General features: G+C 39.0%; 1 protein-coding gene across 1 annotated transcript; it reads left to right on the forward strand.

Moving 5' to 3' along the window:
* The first annotated feature begins 164 nt into the window (after nt 1-164).
* Nucleotides 165-26929, forward strand: LOC134662483 (uncharacterized). Its single transcript, XM_063518719.1, has 11 exons — nt 165-583; nt 669-841; nt 1707-1802; nt 7139-7230; nt 12415-12524; nt 17533-17716; nt 18322-18399; nt 20685-20845; nt 21957-22079; nt 24093-24183; nt 26595-26929. The coding sequence occupies exons 1-11, from the start codon at nt 416-418 to the stop codon at nt 26726-26728; spliced, it is 1410 nt and encodes a 469-aa protein (XP_063374789.1). The 5' UTR covers nt 165-415; the 3' UTR covers nt 26729-26929.
* The last annotated feature ends 468 nt before the right edge of the window (nt 26930-27397 follow it).

Raw genomic sequence — 27397 nt, forward strand, 5'->3', positions numbered from 1 at the left:
CTCGCAAACGTCACATTGTTTAATTCAACTGGCAGTACTGGCACAGCACACACAGAAAAGAAGTTAGTTGATTGCTCGTTCGTCAGTTCGTCTACCGTCGCGTTTGCTTTGCTTTGCTTATAGTAGCAGAAAAAAAAACGCATTTTTAGGTGTTTTGGTTCTGATATTAATTTACGTTTATAATTCTATTATATATTATATTGCGAGAAGTGACAAGTTGGAAGAAATGGAGGTGTGGTCATATAACTTGAATTGAGGACTCGTTCACAAATTGATCTTCCCTAGGGCTCTTGCCTGCGTGCAGTACAGCTATACACCGAATATTAGCGACACAAATGTTTTTATAATTTATTAACAACCAAGTGGTTAGGTTATGCATTTTTTAAATAAATCGAGCTTAACCTAGGCTGCTAAAATGAGCAACTGGGCAAGGAGGATGCACCGGCGGGCTGCCACTTTGAGCAATGTGGTCACATCCTGCGGGCACCCGAATACCCTGCCCTATCCGCGGCGGCTAGAAAAAGTGAAGTTTGGAGTACCTTTGCACGAAGTTTGTAAAGACGACATACCTGGGCCTCTACTCGTTAGTATAAGTTATAAAAACACTTTAAAAATCTAATAAAATTCTGTAGAAGTATACAGTGTTTTTATACGGTTTTGTTGTGTAGGTGCTGATTTTAAAGTTGAACAAGGAGGCACCTCTGCGGCGCGACGTATTTCGCGCGCCAGGACACCAGGGTGCTATGAAGAAGCTAATTCACTTCCTGCAAACGGGCCGACTAGTGAATGTAGACAATTACTCCGTGTATACCATTGCTAGTGTACTCAAGAAGTTTTTGAGGTAAGTTTTCAGTTACTGAACTATTCTTTCGTTCTTAATTTAATTTACGAAAGCTTTTATATGGATAGTACACACATTCATTATAACATTTATAACTCAAGTCTCAAAGATGCAATAAATATGTTCTTGAATTGATAGATAGCTACAATCAGTATTTACAATTATTGTAATTCAATAGCCACTGGAAAAATTAGTCTGTTCTAAATGAAATAACCCCTAAAGTCTATATTATAATATATATCTTATATTGTAAGGCCTACAGGTGTGACCCAAATCTGAACACTCATGTCTAAATAATTGCAATTTGTTTGCTATACCTATAGTACTTCTTTATATCTTATGAATTATTGCTAGTTATTCTTTTCAATTTTAGAGTATCCAATGTTGGCAGAGCAATTATCAGCAATTTTTCCTCTGCCATTTTATTTTCTTCCTTATAAGAGAAGATTTTGTTCTTCCTTTATAAGATCACATCCTAGATGGATGCCTCATCAATATTATTTCTTGCTATACCTACTTCATTTTAACATTAGAAAGAACTCCACAGAACCATAGAAGTACTATGCAGTAAAATGAGACACTATGTAGTAAAATACTGAAATATTTGCCTAAAATAAAGATTTTATTCATTCATTCATTCATATTTCATATTTATTGCATTGTTTGTTTGTAAAAAACAACACATTGTTTTCGAGTTCTACCTTCATTTCTTTATTGCATTCATGTACAACCTAATCATAAAATAAACATACCTAGTTCAGCTTTATCCAAGTGGCACAAGGTCACTATCTTTATAATGATAATTGAGATCATTCATATGTCCGTTTATCCCTATCTATGTAACTAGAACTGTGTGTACCTACAGGAAAATACCGGGAGGTGTGTTTGGACGCGACGGGGAGATGAATCTTTTCACTGCAGTTGAGTTGCCTGAAGAGCAGCAAGTCCATGAAATAAGAAGGTTAGTACTAATTATAGTAATTATACCTACTCTTATCGAAATTAACTGTGGTTCAGTTTAAAGTAAAGTAAAAGTAAAATTTTATTTTTAAAAATCATTCATTTACATTTAGATTGGTTTAGTGGATCACACTAGGCTAAGCCTGTCCCATGACTCCACGTTAGCGCATTATGTTAATAGCAGTTTTACATAAACCTAAAGGAGGGCGAAAATTCTGAGGCGCAATATGGCCCTCAGGTAAAAACGTTTGGAGACCCCTGACCTAAAGGACTAATTTATATTTATCCAACCAATCTGATTTTTAGTTTAATATTAGTACAAAAACAGGATGATTGACCAGCAGGGGTCGGACAAAAAGAGCCGATGACGTAAAAATGACGTAATCTTGCACACAGGATGATGTTTGAGTTTGTATTTAAACTTCCGTGTGACATGTAGTAACAAAGTAGTATTAATGAAGTAACAAAATAATCGTAAATAAATCCATGGAATTAATAATACAGGTGGTAGGGTGATGTAGTGAATAAAATAAATTTCTTCGTTGGTATATCTTGATTACAGCAAGAGCAGTATACGTGTTTGTCACGTACCTCCAAAAATGGAAAATTGCCACAATATTCGAGTACAGATGACATTTTAGAGCGTTTTCTTATACATTAGTAAATATACATTTTAGCTAAATATAATCGTGAAGATACAATAGCTAAACAATAACGAAGTCAATTTATTGTTCATCTGATTGACAATGTGTCAGTCAAAAACGTACTTACTCATTTCAAGTGGCGATATCGTTTAATAAAGAGGTTGATAAATGATAAGTGATAATTGTTTATGAAAATCAAAAATACTATTTGAAATCATCCTATAAGTGGTTTGACGTCATCCGCACTTTTTGTCCGACCCCTGTTGATCAGTAACTTGGCCAATGTAGTTGTCATCGTAGTATCTGGAATTTAAAAACAGACACCGCTTGTTTATTAGTAGGCTGTTGGGTTTGCAGTCTGTAGTGATAATTAAGGAAGTTCCAAAGTTAATTAGACAGAATGCTTCATGCTCTGAGCAGTAGACCGCACGAACCCCCATGGTTCTGTCATTTTCAAAAATCCACAAACTGAATTCACAGACAATATTTAATCTGCTCATATAATTTCACGAGAGATACGAAATTTTTGCCTAAGCTGAAAGGAATACGCTCAGTCAATTAACGAGGTTCTAATTAAATAGGGCTATAAATAATAATTTAATTCCTTGTGAAACACATTTCATATTTATAATAAAATTATACATAATTCATAAAGACACTTGATAAAATACAGCAAGGAGACAAGGCATGTAATAAGAAGGCACTGGAAGTAAAATTACCACGATATTACTTTTAAACATGCAATCTAAACTTAAAGAAACATATTTGCATTCATTAGTAACACGAGTAATAATGTTAATTTCCATAAGAAAAAACATTTTGGATTTCATTCCACACTTAAACTTAGCAAAGAGTTATTCATTGTAGAAGTAATATTTGTAAAAAAGAATCGTGCCTCGAATTGACTGTAAGTTAGGTAACTCTAGTTTTCATAAGTTGACAAATTACAATTTTATTCAGTTAACACAATACTTATGACGCCGTATAGCGCCACCGCCACCTAGTTCCGCAATTTTTTTCTAAGACCTCTTCTTATCTTATAAATACGATAAGTGTACTTAATTAATTACGATTTGTTCGCTAAACGGGTGTGAACAATTGTACAATTATTGCCATTTAGCATGTGTGCACACATGTTTATAGTGAGATAATCTATTCTGATGGTTTATTTGCATATTTGGTCTTCAGCACGTGTCAAAGACATTATGTAAATGAAGACTACCCATGCGTGGTTTACACTCATTAAGTATGATTATGACGTAGTGAATGAATCACTTAGGTAAGTATTATTTGTTTGCCGTAATTTGAATGTCCTATTGTTGTTAAATGTTTTGTTAACCTACTTCATGAAAAAGAAGTTCTACTTACGGCTGTACTTTAGTTTCTCATGCATTCGTCGTGAGTGTGACATGTTGGCTTAATCTCATAGCTAAAGTTTGTCTTGAGTCTCGCCCTTTAGCCCACGCGGTCCACCATGTTACCATGGCGACCATAGAACCATATCACATTTGACATTAATAATGAGTTAGTCGTTTCTTACGGTTTGTTTTATAGTTTTACTTTAACATAGTTCCAAGTGGTTGTAAGTTGTCAGGGTAAGTGTTAAGTGGTCTAAGAGCAAGGTTTTTGGGTGTTTTGAGTTTTAATTGCTGGACCAAAGAGCCGCATGCATTTCTCTGCTTGCTGACCCCTGGGCTTACCGACTTATGAAAGCTAGTGTCCTACCTAAAACTAAGTGCGAGTAGGTCACTGATACCCAAACAGAAAATTAGAATCACTTTTAAAATCCGAGCGTCAGGTACTTAGATTCATCATATACAATTCCTTCCGTATTCCGAATACTTTTCCTTGCATATGTCCCGTCCCGTAGTAATGTGGAGCAAGCTCAGTGACCCGTTCACGCCCGGCCCGGCAAACGTATGATACAACGCGCGCTTGCAACTGTCTATTCACAAAACCTATTCCCTAGTATAACTCGCCATCCAGAATTATACAAACAACTTACCGACCGACTGGCTGGCTGTTTAGTTTGCTGTTCGAATCATCCCAAATATTTCGTTGTTCCCGACGCAAACTAGTAGGTAACTTTATTTGCTGGAGCCTATAATTATAACAGCAACAGCATACCATAATTACCATATATAGGTATGACAATAAATGATTGCTAACATAGCAACTTGTATAAACACTGGTCAAAGCGATACTCTCAAAGCGTTGTGAATACCGCCCTGATTATTTCTCCTTTTTCGTTTCGCAGCGGTTTTCCCACGGGAATCGTGTGTATATAGGAGTTCGATAATGATGTCTAAGGACCATCAGACAAGTATAAATTGCGCTCCTGTAGGTGATTGAATTAATTAAGTAGAAAATAAAACAATTTCTTAATAAATAGGTAGGAAAATATAATTAACAAGCCTCCTCCCGTGACTTGGTCCGTGTGGAGCTCGGCAACTTTTGAATAATAAATATATTATGAGCCTATCAAATTTAAAGATCCTACATTCAAAATTAATTCTCTTTTTCACGGCATATATGTACTTTATAAGGTAGGTAGTGAGCGAATGTGCATTCAAGTTGGATAGGTACCTAAGGTACTATAAAAGTACTCAAATCACTAAAGATCCGGAGATTGGTCCGGTAACTATAGTAAAATTCCAATTTCTCGACTTCGAGAAATCTGGGAAACATATTTATCGACAAATTGAGACCCCTTAATTGAAGACCCCTGTCCATGGCTGGAGCTACGTAGATTCCCAACGATACCGAAAACGACTGGTCAATCGTTTGTCGATGCGCAACAATGCGCGGATATCGGGTATCGCATCAAAATGTATGCAGGGCGAGTCTAAACAACCATTGTTCCGACGCGCGGGGGCCACTCTATTACCATTCATGTGCATGTCCGAATACTATGTTACTATTGTTACAACATACAATGGATAAGTTACACGTCTTTAGACTTATTCATGTGTCTTTAGTTGTAGAAATAATTAGTATTGGTTTAGACTCGAGTCTTTTGTGTCCTCTGCTTTAAGATTCGACTCCTAAACTCGAAACTCGAAGTCTAAACTCGAGTTCTTTTCAACTTTTTAGGGACCCGAGTCTTTAGTAGAGATTCGAGTCCTTTTCATGCATTGTCTTCATGTAAAATTCATAGGTTAGGTACATCATATGTACAATAAAAGTTTGACGAAAATGTTGTTAAATAACCTAACTTGCTGAACAAACTTAACGAAGAAGATATATCGCCGAAATTTTGAGGAAGGATTCCATCATTAGTATCAAAAATATATAATATTATTAATTCATAAATATACAGAGGTACTACAATACATCAGAATTAGAGTTTGATTCATCAGAATTAGAATTCATCAGAACTAAATTCATCAGAATTAGAGTTTGATCTATGGACGATTACTATGAGCATAGATAGAGCATCGTTTCGGGTAATGGTTGCGCAGTATAATCAATCAAATACGAAACGGTGGGATAGGACCTAATAATACGTACCTATTGCTTCTGAGAAGACCCTAATCTAATCCTTAGTCACCAACTTAGTATCAGTCAATTAAATGGTCGAGTTACCCGTTACTTAGAAGCTGTCATTCAATCTACCAATCTTTTCCCTCTAAAGGAGTAATCGAGCTATATATTTACGCGCGCCGGTCAACGACCCGGCGTTATGTCATATTTCCCTGTTGTGTTACGTTATGTCAGTCATTTATGATAATGGCTACGGTTTAGGCAAGTCTTGTGTTTTACGCTCCGTTTCCTCTATAAATGGATTACGAGTATGGTAAGATATATATTTACACCCGTGGCTTCGTCTGCGTGGGATGATGATGATGATTAATAAAAACTATCCTATGTCATTTCTCGGGCGTCACACTATCTCCATGCCAAATTTCATCTAAATTGGTTCAGCGGTTTAAGCGTAAAGAGGTAACAAACAAACAGACACAGCTACTTTCGGATTTTTAATGTAGGTAAGTATGGGATTACTTTCATTATAAGCAGAGATCGGACAAATTTGCGACATTGCTCGCAATAATGTGGACATGACTCCAAAATTGATTAAATAATTAATCATTTAATTAATTTCTTACCTGAGGTTTAATTTTGATTCCTAATCAATAAATAACACAAAGAGTTCTTATAATGTAAATTATTTAAAAAAATAATCAGTATGTTTCCAAATTTTCTGTAGGTACTTATTTTTTTATATCAATAATATATTTAAGTGCTATTTATTGACTAGGGAACAAAATTAAATCTCAGGTAAAAAATTAATTAAATGATTAATTATTTAATCAAATTTGGAGTCATGTCCACATTCTTGCGAGCAATGACGCCAATCTGTCCGATCTCTGATTATAAGTAAATAAATTGCGTATCTAACGTCGTAGGATCCTAAGGCAACCATGCATTGCTCCGTAGCTCTAAGGAATTGTAGCGAAGTTCTGCTTTCTCGTTAGTACCTCTTTATTGTACACCGACTCCAGTCTTACATTAGGAGCTTTGATGACATTGCCAATAAAAAACACTCAAAACAATGTTGTGTCTTTTTGCATTCTGTTGTTTTTATTTTATCCGAATTTCAGTGTCGTTGAATTCCCCTATAACAGTCACTAGTAAGTAAAAAACAAAGTAAAGGAGCATAAGATTCTTAATACATATGTGTTTTTGTTCACAGACTGCTTCTGTCCTTACCAGTGTGCACGCAAAGGCTGCTAGTGCTACTGTTCGGCACGTTTCGGGTGATGGCGTCAAATGCTGACAAAGCTGGTCAGTACTACATATCTGACTCTAAAAGATATTCCTGTTCCACTCTAGTATTCAATGTAAATATAAGTGAACAGACAGGCAGAGTATGATGAAGCTCTACTCCAAGTCACAAGTACAACATCTTTTGCATTAGTGTTAGGTAGTAGTCGTCTGTGTCAAATTAATAAATGCTTTATGCAAACGGCGTCTTTGACAATTGAACTAACGTATTTATCTCAGCATTGGAATTAAAGAAAATAATTTATTTTGCTCCTCATGGTTCCCTGATTTTATAATCCCACAAGGAACTAATGTATGTAAATCATTCATCTTTTATTTAGGAGAGCCTTACTAAACAAATTTTATAGTTTATTTGTCAGAGCAGGGGCCGTGTCTCAGAGTTTCCAGTTCATATACTTCATATCCCGCCCAACGCCGATTCGCGCGATACCGTGATTTTTTATGTTAACAAAACAACCTAATTATTTATGCATTTGGTAGTGTTTAATTACATTTAGTGACATTCTGTAGGTATAAATGCTAATGCTAACTAACACTGACATATTTATCATACTAAGGACACACGAAACGACACTCCCAGATACATTTTTCAACTCTTTGCACGCACTCGTCGCCGAAAATAATTAGTTTAATTTTGCCAATTACACGCGGCCCACGCACGCCTTAATAAGTGATGCAACCGCCCCGGTTCAATTGCTATTGTTTAATCTTACTCTTTCTCAGTGACATGGTTTTATTGTGGTAGTGTGCTAAAGGAGCGCATATGTGTACAATATGGAGCGACAGTTGTGGCAAAAATGCACTCGTGTAACATTGTTAAGTAAAGATTTTTGTTTTAATAACATGACTTTCTTAATTAATAGCTGTGGTTTCCTTATGATAGTTATGATATTGTGCTAGCGGTCCCAATAAATAGGTCTTAGGTATGGTGGTCTGGCGCCGCATACGGTTACAGCGCCAGTGTGATAACCGCTTAAAATGGTGATTACACTTTATACTTTCTTTGCCCAAAATCGAACTTAATTTTCTATTTTAAATGAAAATACAGCTTGAAAAATAAATCCTACTTACATTACTTTGGCTATACACCCTTAATGTGGTATGGCGTAGAATATTTTTTGTTACAATAAACAACTGCTTAATACAAACTCATATTATGTTGGCGTATAAAAACAGAACAACTATCACACGTTATAAAACAAACAAAGAAATATTATGAATACCGGATTAAGGGTGGATTGTTATGAACTCATTATGGTAATGCATTCATGAATCATTTTCGCCGTATGCGTCGACGTTTTACGTCCTGCGTGTCTTGACATCTGTTGCTAATGGACACTTACACTTTCTTCCATGACCAGCGGACTATTATAATTTTTATACCTATAGCTACTTGTACTGTTTAATGGGAGGTCAAGCTAGGTTTGACCCCGATGTAATTTTTTTGTTCAACTTCGGAAGTTAATAAGCCAGAGTGTACAAAAATGCTTTCGTTTGTCCTGCTGTTCTCCTCTCCATGTCGAATTTGTCAAGCGATTCTCGTGAAATTTTGTAAGTAGGTGAGATAAAAACTAGCCCACGCCAATTCTTGGAATTAGTTATGAAGCGGAGCCCAGGCTCTCATGAGCTTTGAACAACCGCGAGCGCGTGTGAGCGGCTCGCTGGATAACGCGAGGAAGAAGAGTTGTAGTCATGGGGGTTTGCAAGGTCTGTATTTACTACAGCTTACAGAGCTCACAAGTGTATTCAAATACAAACCAAGTTGTACAATGACTCGTTGACAGAATTGCAAGAACCCTTAGATCTTTTGCTGCTTTTACTTTCCACACTCACTGATAAAATAACGACGTTTTCTAATTTCACTCATAGAAATAGGGTTGCCAGATGGTCGGGATTTGGCGTGATTCTCCCGATTTTTAGCATGTGTTCCCGATTCCCGACCAAGTGAAAATTGTCCCGAGAAACAGCTTCACGTTATAAACCAATAATTTCAAGTTCCGAACTGTCGTCATTGTCGTCAAGCGAGCAAGCGACCGACCCGCTTCGAGTCGTAACGGGCAGAGCAGCAACGGTAGTGCCAATAATGTAAAATATCGTTGTTTTGAATACAATTACTTTAATTTGAATGTTATTTTTTTCCCGACTTAAGTCCCAAAATCCCGAAAAAATTATTTTTCTTCCCGATAATAGCGCTTTTCGATCTGGCAACCCTACATACAAAACGGTACAATGCAGATATTCCTGGATTCTGTATAAGGTATGCCAGCTCTGCATGCAATACAAACAAGAAAACAGTACATAGAAAAATGTAATGACGATAATGTACAACTCATTTCCGCACTCACTGCTGAGAAATCTCCACCTGTTTCCTGGTTATTCATAAAATTCATCGGTGAAGAGCATTCCTTGATTGTTAGTTGTTACACGGAATAAGTAATAGCTCCGAACTAATGAAGATTATCTCGTTACTTCTCAGAATGCGCTTATCCTAAGAATTCAACTAAATTATAACATTTATAACAGATACCTATATTAGGAGGGATTTACGGGTAACTAAATACATATTTTGATAATAAGATAGAGATGCCTTTGGGTCTATCGTCTATTTAAACCAGTGGATTCTTAAGCTTTTGGTGATAGGAGACCATCTGATCATAAACGGTTGTTCTATTAATTAATTTGCGGATCACTTCAGATGCACCACCATTGGCCCACGAATCACAGGTTAAGAACCACTTATCTAAACACATCGCCCGTAAATGTGCGATGCTCAATTGCTCATTCCCCCGCAAGATGTCGCGTGAAACCTCAACAATAAGCACCGGAAGCAACTGATACTGTCACAATGCAATAATTTATGCGATGAGATACGATAGCTACCATTATCAGACTACAACGAATGACGTAAAGGCGAACGAATGGGGCGCGGGCGTAACCGCGTAAGCCATAACCAGAGCGTTATGTTATGCGCCCGCTGTACCGCGACGATGCCATAATGGACATTTGAATATGTATGTACCTATTTGGAACTCGTAGGAGTGTGATAGGGTATAAAGTACGAATTCGGAGGGCTGTAAGAGCAAGACCAAGGAAAAAAGGCTGTGCGAGATTCGACATAACGGAAATATTGTGATCAGATGACGGGCGACAAAGAGGTATGGATTGGACGAAAAAACATGCAGCGCATATTCTATGAATGAAATAAATGCAATTTAATATGTAATGATAATGAGGGTCACCTGCTGACTGAGTGAGAAATGACTAGACTTATTATAAACATCCTGGCGTTGTAGCACAAATAGTGTTACTTGGGCACTCCAACTTATCCTAAAAATGCCATTCCGATGCGACATCTCTACGTGAAGAAGAAAATGGCTCTCTTCTACCCGAGGAGCCTTTTCAGCCCCATAAAGAAAAATTGGCAAGATATTTCGCAAACAGCCGTCAATTAATAGACGATAAAAACGTTCCGTATGAATACTAAACACATCAAACTGACAGATATTGCAGCAATTAAAATAAATGAAATCGGCTTAAAAACGTATCTTCACGATTACTGTGTAATCACTAATAATCAATTGAATTTTTAACCACAAATTTGAAATTCTTCCTGAAGTCAATGCCGCGCGAACAATGACTGCACGAAGTTATTTATGTGATCAAGCGCATAATTAGGACGTGCATTCCAATCGCTTGCAGAATCCACCGCTCGGGGAAACCAGTGTCAACTGTGACATTGATATTCGTAATGGCCAGGCTAAATCGTAGAGGGCACGTATACTAGTTTTATTTATACGTTCGATTCACTTGCTATCGGTAAGCGTTTGTAATGCTGGACTAAGCCGTAATCGACGCATTCACGCATCGTTTGCTCGCGACGTACGGAGTGACGCCCAAATGTTTCAGGAAGTACCTTTCTAGACTATAATTTAAGACTTTTTATGTCTTTATTATGTTTATTCGCTTGACTTTTACTAGCGTTGTGGCGTTCCCATGCTCGCTTGGTTATATTCATTAGTAGAAAACATTACAATTCATTAAAACAAAAAACTAGTAATCATAACAGGTCGTTAAAAGTAAGTAACTTGTAACAATTATAATTAATTATATGAAAATATTTACTTATTAGCGATATATCGTACCGGCCTGTAACATGTCACTTTCGTGACTTTCAAGACAAGATTTAATGAGGTTTTAATACTTGTTTAGTAATTTTAACATTTCCACAGAATGTCGACTCTAGAAGATGTTTTGAGGGATTTTAGATAAGGGTAATACGATATTGTACTGGCTGGTATTGTATGTGTGAGTATCTAAAATCAAAATTACTAAATAATGATTCATAAATCACGTTCGGCGTTATGTTCATTTGATAGTTCGCGTGAGTGATTGCTAATATCACTCTCATTCATGCGACCGACTATGCACTGTTAAGTTTCAGTGTTCATTACTCGTACTAGACATTTACTGTGCCTTTAATTGATACCACGCGCCGCTTATACAGTAAAAGAATTTAGATTACACGTTACATTTACATCGACCATCGAATTGTAACTATTTATAGTAACTGTATCTGTTACTTTCTTGGCTATTTTGATGGAAAGGCGTAAAGACAAGGTTATTAAATGAATGAATTAAAAAGACGTTAATTGAACTAGGTATGTTAGATTTTGTTTTGTAAAAACCTACGTAGGATGATAGGCTAGATACGATAAGAATCATCAAATTTATTATTTTAAAGTTAATATAATTTTAATGGTGTAAATAATATTGTGTATTTATTGTGCTTTGTACACCTATTTATTTTTGTAACACAACTAATGCTGCCGACTTTGATCTATATGTTCGTCAGTAGGTACAGGGCGATTTACGAGAATATGAGCAGGCTAAATTTGTTGTATACCTACTGTATTGTCAATGCATCTGTAATATACTTTGACAACATCTTTTTATTAAGGTTAGCTGGAAGAAAAGAGAACTTATAAAGGGATAAAATAGCTTCATTCATGTTTACCATATATGACCACTAGCGTATCTTTATCTGATACAACCCGATTGAACGGTGATATCCGTAACCCGAACCTAAATTAGCCATACTAACGGCCGGCGTGTTTACAGATACGCCAAGCCATCTTTATAAACAAGCTTCAACTTCATTAACGTTTTCAAAATCATTGTTTACAGGTACCGGCATGACATCCGAAGCGCTCGGTGTGTCCGTTGCCCCGTCATTCTTCCACTCTTGCGTGTCGGATGGCAAAACCGCCACCATGGAGGACGTTCAAAGGTTCAAGGTGAGTTGCATTTTCAATTTTGCACATCGACTGGTTAGGTATGATTCAACGTTAAAGCAATCGCGAACGATTTTTGCGGCAATTCAGCTATTAGGAAATTGTAAATTCTTTAAAAGATTATCAGCTCCATGGAAAATACTCTAAATCGAATGAAATGTTAAATAGTTTTGAAAGGAAGGTTTTGGTTTGCTTCCGTTTCGATAGTAGGTAAATCACAATTGTATTACTGCAAAAAAATGTTGTCATTTCATATTGTTAGTCCTGGCACGGCTTATAACTGCTTGGTAACCCAACTTTAAATAGAATTGCTCAGTTGATTCGAACGATTCGTTTGCCGTAAACAGTGTGCATTTACATAATTTCCATTGTATACTGACAAAGCGGATGATATGACTAATAAAAAAACTTGTTTGTGTGGTTAGTTACAATTAACAGGCATCTGTTTTGGTACTGGAGATATATTAACAATCATTAACTGAAAATTAATTATTCTCGACTAGTAAGTTTGCGTGCGTCGTGTGCCCATATATGGAGACATACATGAATACCTAATCTTTTATATACTTGGGGTCCGTTTAATAAATGCTTGTAATTTTAATGGCAAACGGAAGTATCTTTTTCGTTCGTCAGTGGAAGACTTTCTGGTCAATTGCAAATTATTGGAAGCAGTTGAATTCATTGACGATCTAGTTGCGGGATATTTTTTTTATATAATGTTTATGAAAAATGCTTAGTTTATTATAAAATGTTTAAATCTAAACTTAGATGGGTCCAACAACATCAAGAGCAAATAAAAATGGACCTACTTGCCGCACATCACACGAAAAATGATTTTCGAAATTTTTGGAAAATGACGAAAAAGTTGGACACTAGGCCTGGACTTTCTGTAAGCGTGGAAGGAATTTCAGATCCCAAGGGGATTGCAAATGTATTTAAGGACCATTTCAACGTTAAACCTGCTGTCTCGCCCGTTGACGGGCGGCGGCAGTTGCTCGATATTGGGGTATCGGAGGGGAGTGACTTTCAGATCCATTTCAGTGCAGATGACGTAAGAAAAATAATAAAGGATATGAAGAGAGGAAAGTCGCCCGGTCACGATCATTTAAGTATCGAGCATCTGCTGTTTGCTGGTCCTCACCTGCCCCGCGTATTGGCAATGTTTTTTGACCTTTGTATATGTCACTCGTACCTACCATCTGATTTGACCAAAACCATTGTTGTGCCCATTGTCAAAAATAAAACGGGTGACATATCCAACAGAGCTAACTACAGGCCTATATCTCTAGCAACAATTGTGGCTAGGGTGCTCGACGGCTTGCTCAATTTGCAATTGGACAAATGTATAAAATTACATGATGCACAGTTCGGCTTTCGAGCCGGTTTATCTACCGAAAGTGCCATCATTTGCCTAAAGCAAGCTGTAGAGTACTACACACGCAGAAGGACACCTGTTTATGCGTGTTTTCTCGATCTTTCCAAAGCCTTCGATCTTGTCAACTATGATTTACTTTGGAATAAGCTTGATGAAGTGCATTTTCCTAAGGAGCTCACACGCATATTCAGGTATGCTGGCCAACGAAATTGTGTTCGCTGGGGTAATGTGTTGTCGGACGAGTACGGTCTGGTGTGCGGGGTGCGGCAGGGGGGACTGACCTCACCTAAACTTTTCAATTTGTATATCGATGCCTTGATCGGCGAGCTCAGCAGTACACGTGTGGGCTGTCATATAGATAGGGTATGCTTCAATAACATAAGCTATGCCGATGACATGGTACTGTTGAGCCCGTCGGTCGGTGGTCTGAGATTGCTTATTGAGAGGTGTGAGTCATATGCCCTAGCGCATAACCTTAAATATAATGTAAGCAAGAGCGAGTATATGGTCTTCAAAGCGGGAAGCAAGTGCCCATCACACATCCCACACATTTGTTTGAATGGCATGCAACTGAAAAGGGTTACCTCTTTTAAATACCTTGGGCACTTGGTAACCGACGATTTCTGCGATGACGCTGATATCGAGAGGGAGCGGAGGGCCTTGGCCGTGAGGGCCAATATGATAGCTCGCAGGTTCAGCCGGTGTACAGCGCAAGTAAAAATAACATTATTTCGACCGTTCTGTACATCGCTGTACACCTGCAGCCTGTGGACTCGATACACGCAAAGGGCTTTTAACGCGATGCGCGTACAATATAATGACGCGTTCAGGGTACTGTTGCGGCTGCCTCGGTACTGCAGTGCGTCCGGCATGTTCGCTGATGCTCATGTGGACGGTTTCCACGCGACACTGCGCAAGCGCTGCGCCGCGACGCTCCGCAGGGTGCGCGACAGCCGCCACAGTCTCCTGGCCGTCGTGGCTGGCAGGTGGGACAGTGGCCTGATAAGGCACTGGTCCTCTCTGCATTTATCTTTAGTACCTAAGATAGTTATTTAAGTTTATTTTAAGTTAACCTTAGCTATAAGTATTAAATTTAGATTAAGATGTACTAACAAAATATGGACCATGTTTGTCTGAATTAAATGCATTTTATTTTATTATTTATTTATTTATTTATTGAAAAAAAAAATGTACAGTATGATGAGTAATGCACATAATATCTTAAAGATAGCGGTTGCACCATATTCAAGTAGTCACCCGATTCGGACATGTGTTTTATGTAAATGGCTTTATAATGTGGTCTAGTTTAGCTGGTTACTTCGTCACGTTACAGTTATTCCTATTATAATACTACATTAACCACTAACCATACTAAATTGCAATGAAACAAGAATAACGTCTTGTATGTAGGTCCATTGCTGAATGGAAAACAGGTTATTATCAGTTTAACCCCATTTGCTAACTTACGTAGATTATTTTCTGTTTGAAAATAAAGGCGGAGAATCGTACATACTTAGGTATTTAAGCATTTTAAACTTTGTTTAAGATTCCGACACACTATAAATAAACTATAATAAAACTTTTGTGTGTTTTAGTTTAAGGTTTATTGTCATTTATATAATATGACCTGTTCTATATTGTCATCGATTTCCAATTCCAAACCGATAGTACATTAATGCCGATGTCGCGATAAGACATGTTATTACCACAACAAAGGCAGCCCTAATCGCTTTATCGTAACTCAATAAACAGAAACTTTATCGTTAAACTAGTATTTTTATGTCCTTATCTGATGGGATGATAATTTTAAATTGCAATGAGCATATCTTTTTTCTCACCACTTTTTATCGCCATTTTATCTTAAACATGACTAATTCGAATCGGGTGATTATCACTAAATATATTTAAGCAACAATTGTATATAGCTTTGATATTGTTTTCACTAAATTTATCTAAACATGCGGCTGAAGGCTGAAGTGTGCGTGAGTACATAATACAAGACACAAAATATTAATACATATAACGTAGATCTTGCTATATATAGGCATAATAGCGCTTATATTTATGTTACTTTGTGATGTTCACCAATTAAGACAACATTTTTAATGGTGAATTTATTTGCTTTTAGAACGCTTCAATTTTAATATGGCAAGTACTCTTAGATGTATAAATAGTGAAGCAAGAATTGAATTCATTATATGGCACGTAGTAATTACGTTAACAATAAAATTGTACCTACATTACACTTGGGCGGCAAAACTAAGAATGCTTCAAGGTCTACTTTATCGCCTCGGTCGATTTTTCTAAGGGCCACCGGCCGGCCATCAGATCGATTGATGGAGCACTCCATATTTATTCCATGGAACAGATAAATTATTAAGAAATTAGTTATTTTCAGTAGTTTAGTTAGTTTCACTAGTTGAAGCTTTTTTATTAACGTGTAACGACCGAGTTGTGTAGGTACACAATTTTACGTTTTCCCTTGGCCAAAAAGAAACTTCCTGCCATCGAACCGTGCTAAAGTGTCATTCTATGGAACTTGCTAACTATGTAAACAAACCGCCATATTGAAATTGTCTTTTAATGATGAATTTACTAGTGACTTTTGTTTACATAGTTAGCAAGTTCCATATAATGACTCTTTACAACTATACTTAAGAGCAATTAAAACGGGTGCCTTTTGAAATAATTTTTCATTCAAACTTACCTTGTTTTTATTGCTCTTGAGTGTACTAAACCTACGGCCTTGGATGTTGTAAGTTGTAAAAGAAGTAATGTAATGACAAATTAGTGTTTTATATCCTTACTAAGTATTTAGCGTATAGTGTAGATAACACTTCAAAGTACTACCGCCGGTGCTCCCGCTATATTTAGACATGTAGGCACCCTAAATTCCTAACCCACCGCAACACTGATAAGGGCTTGATTCATGAAATTAATTTAGTTACTCACTTCCTGTACTCGCTGACTCATCCCATTCACGGATATTTGTTCGAATTGCGATGCCACTTGAGGCCGCACTCACTATTTCATTATTTGAATTTAATGGGTATTGGGTACTTCACTTGTCTTTAAGTACCTGGTCTATTTAGTAATTCTCATTGAGAATATGGACAGAAAAATTACATGTGCTAATTTTATGTGGAGGATTTTATTTAATTATCCTCAGTTTTTTTAAGAGTGATAGCGTTTATCCTATGGTCTAGTGAACTCTAGTCACTAGTGTTATGAAATGGATATCTGATACTTGAGAGTCTCGAATTTAATGAATAGAAGCGCAATTGACGTATGGGGAAACTCGTTTATCGGACTAGTTTTAAAAGAAGATGAGCTTTATTCTTCTCTTAATAAGGAAGGACAACAAAAATGCCCCAAAGAAAACAATTGAAAATTTCACGGGCGATAGGCCAATTTTTTGACGAATTTTACATACGGCCCCTTGCGTTTCTATCTACAACCCAGCCACAGCTTATCCTTGCCATTTATTTTTATCCTAAATCCATCGCCTGCTTTTTAGACCGAGCGTTCATTCGAGTCGATCGTATACTGCACATAGACTTCCTTCAACGTCTTATAGGCCCCATCCTGTTCCCTAAACCAAAAGCGATAAAATATCTTAAACTTGAATAACGCTAGGTGGCGACCCGCATAATGCGTCAGCTGATCGAGCAGTTCTCGGCGGGCGATCTGTTCGGGCGCGACAACTACGAATACTACGCGCGGGTCACGGGCCGTATCCTTCGAGTTAAGGACGAGTGGATATGCTCGTTCAGGGACCCGCCGCCGCCGAGACACCGCATCGATCAGGAGGCCTACGCTAGTAAGCCCAACTATTTGTGTATCTATAATGTCCTCGACTGAATCCTTGTAATGATGAGTGGCCTACGATACCAGATGATGTTTGTGGTGATATAAAACAATGAGAAAGGTTACCCTAGAATTAAAAAAAAAGTGAGACAAAGAAAGATTTTCCTTGAATCAAACTCAACAACGTTACAGTATGTGCTTGTGACTATTTTCAAAGTACTTAGTATTTTATTATTTATCATACTAAATCGCTTCGCATTTAATTAATTATAGACTATTTGGGACCCATACATTTCACGACTTTTCTCTTTCCGCACAGTTTTTAAAGTACTTCAAATAGGTTGCGAAAACATGCTGTGACAAATATTTTGCGACTACATCACGTTTGCTTACTTTTGAAACAACTACTCTTGAGATAGTGTAAAGTAAACTCAAGATAACATTATTGCAGATAGTACCTAAATAGTAATCTATGTTATCATCAAATTAGGCTGTTCTCAAGAGTAAGATTATATGTTTACACGCCTTAATGGTTTGAGATTTTATCATGAAATTTCTTTAGATTGTTGTAAATATTGGGACTGCAATTTAAAGTGTTTTTTATTTATTTTGTTACAGGACAATTATCACTGGAAGCGGAGAAGACGTGGTTGCAATGCGAATGCGATCGTTGGGGCAATAAATTTAATTTAGAAGGTAAATTTCAAAGTTATTTGAACATTATAACAATAGTGTATGGAACTAGTTGATAAGTTGTATGTAAATATTTATTCATATGTGATGACCATGACTACTTCCGTTTCCACTTATTACTGCACCCAGCTTCGAGCGTACCTAACTGTTATTATAGTGACTGTGGGTAACATTGTTAGAGTAAATGATGGACATAAACTATAAATGTTCATAGATACTCTAAATGTGCATGTTTACAGTTTGAAGTCAAAATGTCAATATCAAGGAACAAAAATCGGTATGCCTATACGATGATTAGTTATATGTATGCAATGTGTTTTTTCGTTTATCGAAATTGCAGGGTCATTATAATAGAAGTTTACTAGTTATGTACCTGCACTATAGTATTATAAAGTACGATTTTCGTAAAACACACCGAAACTTAAAATATAATATAAAATAAACCTGTACAATTGGAGTGCAACCTTTAGTACCAATGTTTATTCATACCAGTTTCGCTGTCATCATTTCTTAAAGGAAATAATCCTGTATTCAAAAGTTGTAATTTACGTGGGTAAATGGTAAATGACAACTTTTGAATACAGGATTATTTCTCACCTAATAATCATTTTACGTTAATCGTACTTGTACATCTTTCGCAGGTCGTCTGAATGTGTCTGACAACTATTAAAACTAGTCAAGTACCATTTTATCTAGTCAATATTGTAAATACGTCTGGTGAGTGCAAATTGTGAATGAGTAAAATTAATAACTTACTGTTGGTATTGGTAACGGGTTGGTGGCACTAGTGATGTATTGTGTAGTAATCACCAAATATTTGGACGAAGTTACACAAAACGAATCAAGCTAGTTAAACTGAGTCACGAAAAGCAAACGTTTGACACTATTTTATATGAAGTTACGAAAAAAAATGAACACCTTTTCAAAGTTGAAAACCTTCATTACAAATAGCCGATACTAGAACGTTTCCATTAACAACTAATTAAAATATAATTGGCACAATTTACTTTTCTTATAACTACGTCCATTAATTGTTATCAGTCACAAATCACGATTACTAATATTGGGAACATAATACTTAAACGAAAAATCATAAAAATCATCCCAGTTCACTCACATGTATTTAATTTACATTTACACACTAATTCAGAACAGTTACGATTTAGAAATATGTTATGTAGTGTTACATTTAGATTTAACCACAATTTTTAACTTAAATCTAAAAAAAGATCGTGTAATAATTTCTAAGAAAAAAATCTACCGTCACAATCACAGTAGTTATCAAAGTAATTAACAAATGAGTATATTTCTGGCTTATTTCACGTGTGCCGACTAAAAACGACATTCCACGGGAACGAACAAAAGATATAAATGTCACGAGACGAATTTTAAATCAAGGGTGAACGTCTTCGCCTCGGCTAGTCTGTAGCAATGAGTAAGCCCATTTATAATATATAAAAAAAAATAGGAAAGATAAATGTGACGAAAATGTCATAATGTTTTCTTTATTTCCGTTACTGGATAATGTAACAAAAACGTATTGTCCTTTCATATATTTATAATGTTGACCGATAACGTATCATGTTGTCATTTCTTTAGACACAATACTCAATTGGCAATCGAACCTGAGCTTGTGAAAGTGTAGTTATCTATTACGGGCCTTACCTGTAGGGAAACTCGTCACTTAAGACATTTTTCGACGGATAAAGATTGGAGATCGGGTATTCGATATTCTATTTCGGACCGACGACTGTATGTCTGGTAATGATTAAATACATAATATTAAAAACCTTACCCACCCGTTAATGCTTCGGAAACCTTTATTCATAATATAATATTTGACGGATCAAGCCCTTTTTTTCATATCGTAACATGGCGAACGACAGCTTTGCGTCATTTGAAAAACCGGCCAAGTGCGAGTCGGACTCGCGCACGGAGGGTTCCGCACCATAAAAAATAGAGCAAAACAAGCAAAAAAACGGTCACCCATCCAAGTACTGACCCCGCCCGACGTTGCTTAACTTCGGTCAAAAATCACGTTTGTTGTATGGGAGCCCCACTTAAATCTTTATTTTATTCTGTTTTTAGTATTTGTTGTTATAGCGGCAACAGAAATACATCATCTGTGAAAATTTCAACTGTCTAGCTATCACGGTTCGTGAGATACAGCCTGGTGACAGACGGACGGACGGACGGACAGCGGAGTCTTAGTAATAGGGTCCCGTTTTTACCCTTTGGGTACGGAACCCTAAAAACGTTACAAAACTGAACCTTATTAACATTGTCAGGTTTAACAAAGTCTGAAGAGTGCCAGTCCATGCCCGCGCTGATGGGCGTCGTGGGCGGCAGCGCGGCCGGCGGCGTGCTCGGGCTCGGCATCATACCCGAGCACTCGCTGCTCGACTCCTGCACCAGGCTGTCCATCTCGCTCGAGGAGAGCGTGTTCAAGGTACGTGCGACGGGGACGGCGTGCTCGGGCTCGGCATCATACCCGAGCACTCGCTGCTCGACTCCTGCACCAGGCTGTCCATCTCGCTCGAGGAGAGCGTGTTCAAGGTACGTGCGACGGGGACGGCGTGCTCGGGCTCGGCATCATACCCGAGCACTCGCTGCTCGACTCCTGCACCAGGCTGTCCATCTCGCTCGAGGAGAGCGTGTTCAAGGTACGTGCGACGGGGACGGCGTGCTCGGGCTCGGCGTCATACCCGAGCACTCGCTGCTCGACTCCTGCACCAGGCTGTCCATCTCGCTCGAGGAGAGCGTGTTCAAGGTACGTGCGACGGGGACGGCGTGCTCGGGCTCGGCGTCATACCCGAGCACTCGCTGCTCGACTCCTGCACCAGGCTGTCCATCTCGCTCGAGGAGAGCGTGTTCAAGGTACGTGCGACGGGGACGGCGTGCTCGGGCTCGGCATCATACCCGAGCACTCGCTGCTCGACTCCTGCACCAGGCTGTCCATCTCGCTCGAGGAGAGCGTGTTCAAGGTGCGTGCGACGGGGACGGCGTGCTCGGGCTCGGCATCATACCCGAGCACTCGCTGCTCGACTCCTGCACCAGGCTGTCCATCTCGCTCGAGGAGAGCGTGTTCAAGGTACGTGCGACGGGGACGGCGTGCTCGGGCTCGGCATCATACCCGAGCACTCGCTGCTCGACTCCTGCACCAGGCTGTCCATCTCGCTCGAGGAGAGCGTGTTCAAGGTACGTGCGACGGGGACGGCGTGCTCGGGCTCGGCGTCATACCCGAGCACTCGCTGCTCGACTCCTGCACCAGGCTGTCCATCTCGCTCGAGGAGAGCGTGTTCAAGGTACGTGCGACGGGGACGGCGTGCTCGGGCTCGGCATCATACCCGAGCACTCGCTGCTCGACTCCTGAACCAGGCTGTCCATCTCGCTCGAGGAGAGCGTGTTCAAGGTACGTGCGTAACGTCACTTTTGATACTTGTTTAACACTGACATATCTGATCCATATCGTTACAATATCTAATATTTGACGTATCTTATTGTTCGAATACAGCCGTATTACCCCGTTTTAACCCAAATACGCCTCTATAATGTTTCAGGTGTCGGTGAGTTCGTCGTCGCAGTCGTCGCGCAGCAACTCCAGCCCGCACATGACGCTGGACGAGCTCCGAGCCATCAACAAGTACGCGGAGAGCACCAAGAGCCTCTCCTATCTCCCCCAGGTACGCAAGTTCACGTGATTTAAGCTATTTCAAACGTTTTGTAGGCATGTTTTACTCGCATCTGAACCAAGGTCGCGCAATAGCCATGATGGTCGGTCGCCGTTAGAATCCCGCACGAATTAATTACACAGCGTGTAATTGTAATTGATGCTCGGCATCAGATGTATCGGAGGGGCCAAAGTGCTATTTTAAGGCACCATGACCATTCTGATATCAAAGAGAATTGAAATAGAGGCGTGTTGTTAAAGTAAATTTTGGAGTCACAATAAATTTACTGCCATCTTTCGACACATGATGAAAAGTTTTAGACAGCCATTTTACTTTGATCCTTATTCTTTCACTGATATGTGTTAAAAAAAAAAAAAAAAAAAAATCGCGATCTGCGTGCTACGAAAGTAGCCGATAACACGTAATTTCCGCTTTGTAACGAAAAGCGCCTACGAACAGAGAACCCGCCTAGCGGGTAGCTGGCGGTGAATGTGTTAAGGCAGTTTCTGTCTATTCTCAAATATACTGCAGTAGCTAAAATAGGCATTAAATATAATGAACGTTAGTTTCTTGACTACTGACTGAAGTTCATAAGTTCAACGTTATTTAGAAATTAAATATACTTATTATATGTACTCAATAAATATTCCATCAACATGTTTGAAACTTATTAATTATGGTTCAATACTAAGTACATTTATCTAAAAATATTTCTCCCAATGTATAAAGTGTGTATTTGGGTTCTAGCGCTCACAAAAGGACTTTTTCTTTAAGTGATGGTGAAGATTTCTCTCAATCCACCCGTAGCGCCACTGTCCTCTGTTCCTGACATACTTGTACTGTACTGTCTCTACCATCGGGTACCATGATTCCAGGGGCGAAACGTTCTGTCAAGTACGCGTACCGAAAAATACCCTAGCGATGAAATGAATCTAGGAGTAAGATATAAACCTTTCGTGAAAATTCAGCCTTACGGCGCACTACAAACTACGCATATGGTTTCACCATTTGCTCGAATCTATTATTTCAAAATATGGATCAACACTAAACGGCATAGGCTAGTGTGCGTTTGCCGCTGTGTGAGAGCCCATCTTTATTTTGAGACTTAACATACGTTGCCCTATCTATAATGGAGGGGCCGAACGGTTTCATCGTTACGTTCGCCTCAGAGTGACAAGAACTCTGTGCTACTGAAGTGAAGTTAACGCAAAGCTTGCCAGAATGAAGTTGCTACTGGGTTTTTGTACTCGATGGTCTCAACAAATGAACCATTCATAGATGTTTCATTACAAGTAAACATCATTCATATTCTCATTAGTTAGTGAGTAATGTCAGTCCTAAGTACGGTATATATGTCTGATGCCTGAGCTCTATCTGTGGTTCATTTTCACCTCTGAACTGCATGTTGGTTTTCTGTGGATTTAGGACGATCTGTGGCTGCCCTTTTAAAATCGTTTTAGTTTGACTTGGTCCTTCAGATAACTTATGAATTGACACAGCTTGATAGAGATGTGCGCACAGTTGTGTGTGCGTGTAAATAATGCCGTGCAGTGTGCAAAACACGTGAACAATGTGCGTCAAAACCGATATTCTATCAGCATATACACCGCTTTTATATGTTTCGAATGCCGTCGATAATCTGTGGAAGTACGGAACTTAAATAAATTACGCATAATTTCAGTCGTATTTATTATTTTGGTGTGCAGGATTTCTAACGTCATTCCCGTTTTTTGTCACTAATATCGTAGACGGTCGAGTAGTACTAACCGAACTAACGTTCTCGTTTCATGTTAACATCTCTAACGATATCGCAATGTCATCCCGGGGTAGATTAACCATCACCATCTTATAATTGGAGTCCTTCGAGCCGGATTTATGTGTAACACGAGGCGATTTAAAAATTTTAGATCCAAACTTATAGTTTCCCTATCGATATAAAAAGATACGGAAACTATAGGAGCGCCCCCTCCCCTCGCGGGGTGGGCGGGTGTACAGTGTACGTCGGTGACGCTTGGGTTGTGGTAGGTCCACGAGCGGCAGCGGGCGCGCATGCGCACACGCTCCGAGTGGTTCCTGCAGCCCGCGGCCTCGCTGGACGCGCCGCGCGCGCGCGCCGGTACGCGCCCGCCCCCGCCCGCGCCGACCCGCGCCTGCGCACAGAGCCGCTGCGGCGAACGCCAAGAGAGCACGGCCCTATACGTGCTTGTTGCCTGCCTAGAGTTTTTGTTTTGACGCGCACCGGTACTGTGAATCTGTGTTCGTTTGCTTCGGTGCGGTTGGACTAACGGCGCGGTTGAGGTTGCGTTCTTATTCTTCATTTTAGATGGTGGTCAATAAAATCAAATCTGACCCGGCACTCTAATTAATACGAATTCACTAATAGGAGTGCACCCTCTCGTGTCTGATATGTTTCTAAGTAATTACAGGGAAGCAAAGTGTTAGAGGTCTACAATAAAATGTGAGCGTTATACGGAGATCGTCCTCGCAATGCGATGCACGAGGATAAAACATATGAAGCCGATAAAAATGCCCGCATCAATGGCGCGGTTGTTTGTGTTGGCCGGGTGCTAAGATAGCGAGCGCAGTTGGCTTACAACGTAGTACAAAGTAGGTCTCGACACTCTCAACGCTGGTGGTTACCACAGACATATAGAATAAGAACGCCAATCCTAACCAAACCTCGGTATGTCTCGGGCCCGCTTGTTCCGCTTCTGGCTTTCAACGTCACGTTTGTTTTCCCTTTTCACCGCACGAACACTTCATTTGCATGCCTTCTTTGTTCACTATCGATTGTGTTTTTATGTTTGTTTGTGTTATGGAAATACATGCATTTGTTTGTTGTTTTTGTATTTCATTAGTAGACATTCTAGAACTAAATTACTAATAAATATATAGCTTTAAGATTGTTAGTGTGTTATTTATTATTTGTTTCGCACAGCTTTCTCGGATAATGTACTTTTATTCCACTAGAAACGAACAAAACGGGTGCGTTTAAAATCATCGAAAATTTGCGTTGCGTACATAGCATGGCAAAAACTGGCACATACTCCACCGATAACAGCCATGCTCTTAAATTATGATGATGATGATGACATAGCATGGATAGCCAATAGAGTCTATTAGTCTGTCTATATTGAATAGACCGACGAATAATTTTAGAGCAACGGATATTATGAGTATGGTTAAGACTTACTTTTGTGCCTTAATACATGAGCACCTTTTTAATTTCCTTGGCTTCATACGTGTCGATACATGTCAAGATTCTTTCAATGTACACCATACAAAATGATAGCATGCAGAATATAATTTATGACAGAAAGGATTAAGTAAATGTGAAAATAGGAGGATATTGGTATAATTTTGATACGCGTCGACAGATGTAAATATTAGCCTATATCTATACAGTCAAACCCTATGCGTTTAGCTAGTACATAGTTTGACGTCGGTTTACCTGCAAAAATACCTGCTCAAAAGAAGCCCGCAAAAAATATATGAACCGTTTTTATAGTTCTACAGATAAGATGGTATCATATGTATTGCGCGCTTCGTTGTGCAAGATGTTTCTGCAGCTGACTGTACATGATGTAGCTAAGTTCCATAATATATGCGAATAGTGGGTACTCGTTTCGTACGTCACGCTTGGAATGTGTGAAAGTTTAGAACGCCATGCGGCGAATGTGAAGCATTTGTCAGATGTATATATCACGGCATGCTGTATCGATGTTGTGTCACAAGTTCACAAGCCATGGTCACTGCATTACGAGTCATGCCACGGTCGCCATGTGGTGCAAACGTCTGAGTTGCTTGTTTGCTAGGGCCGCTGGTATGTGCGAAGGTCCTTCCTACAACTTTTCTCATTTTTAGTTTTAGAAGTAATGGTACATAAAACAATCGTAGGTTTATTTTAAGCTCAGTTCTTTGTATATAATAGAAGTAGTATACTGAACTATTTTCTTTAAAAGCATATTTTTGTAACGCGGTACTGCGAAAGCTTTATTGCAAGATTTAGCGAAACTACATTCATTCTGTCAATATGTCACATTACGGTGTTAATTGTATTGTGAAAAAATTTAGATGTAGAAATATAAATTGTTACCAGCCAACAGAACTTAGAAGTAGGCATTTCGCTTTTAAAAGTTACAAAAAAATGAGCTTTATTTTATCTCAAAGTACCGTGAATTAACTCGATATAACTATTATTTAGGTACGCTATTTTTCATTAAGATTGTTTTGCTTAGACGAGTAATGCTATGAAACTACACTAAGTATAAGTAGGTAAGTACGGTAGAGATTTGTAGTAGAAAACATGGTTGTTAAAAAAGAGTACGTTTCGAAATTGAAAGTAGATAAGAGTCACAATTTGCGCTTAGTTTCAAAACAGGCACAATCACCTACAGCAAGGCTTCCAAGCAAAGCTTTTTCGGGATAATTAACGATGGTTCCAAAGTTACAATATCTTATTCTGTTACAACTCTCTACCCAACTGAACACATCCAAAGAGCAATTTACATGTGTGTTTACTCCCAGGTGGCGAACGTCGCAGTTCGCGGCGGCGGTCCCGGCGCGCTCGTCTGTGCGCGGGCGGCGCCGCGTGCCGCGCGCTCACGCACGCCGACACTGAGGTCCCGCTCGCTCTCCAGCCTCGTAAAATAACCGCCTGACGCGAAATCAAGGTCGACATCACCTACCTAGGAGTGCCTACACCGAAGCGCGCCACGGAACCTGATCTGAGGCTTCTTGTTAGTTATTTAAGTCTTCGGCCTCGCAGTGATCGTCTATCGCTTCCTTAAATACACCACACCATCTGCGGTTAGTCGTCTGATACTGAGATTCCGCTCGCTCTCCAGCCTCGTAAAATAACCGCCTGACGCGAGATCACGGTCGATCAACTACCTTGAAGTGCATACACCGAAGCGCGTCACTGAACCTGATATACCTAAGGCTTCTTGATAGTTATCTTAAAGTCTTCGGCCTCGCAGTGTCAAAGTGACACCTGCAGTGTGACCGCGTCACTGAATAGTATCTGAGGCTTCTTGTCAGTTCGGCCTCCAGCCTCCCAGAGGCCCTCCTATTACTCCCACGAAGCATACCTACTATTTCTCGGAATTGTCTTATCAAGCACCATTGGTCGCAGATATCGATCTTTAAGCCATTGTATTCGAAACGACATAAATGGAAACGCAATGGGAACCTCTACATTGCGTATGTCCATAGATCTCGGAGCCCACATTACCATGAGGCGACCTGTGTTCATAATGTTACAACACGACTATCAAAACGAACTACCTATAGACATGTGAAGGAAAGGAAATCAATAATCATTGGATTTA

This window comes from Cydia amplana, chromosome 1 (assembly GCF_948474715.1).
Source record: "Cydia amplana chromosome 1, ilCydAmpl1.1, whole genome shotgun sequence".
Lineage (NCBI taxonomy): Eukaryota > Metazoa > Arthropoda > Insecta > Lepidoptera > Tortricidae > Cydia > Cydia amplana.

What these genes read in the sequence shown, in the direction of transcription:
- LOC134662483 (XM_063518719.1), top strand. Translation starts at nt 416, where the DNA reads ATGAGCAACTGGGCAAGGAGGATGCACCGGCGGGCTGCCACTTTGAGC. An exon ending in CGATCAGGAGGCCTACGCTA is followed by an intron (nt 17,717 to 18,321) that starts GTAAGCCCAACT and finishes ATTTTGTTACAG; the next exon opens with GACAATTATCACTGGAAGCG. An exon ending in CGCGCCGCGCGCGCGCGCCG is followed by an intron (nt 24,184 to 26,594) that starts GTACGCGCCCGC and finishes GTTTACTCCCAG; the next exon opens with GTGGCGAACGTCGCAGTTCG.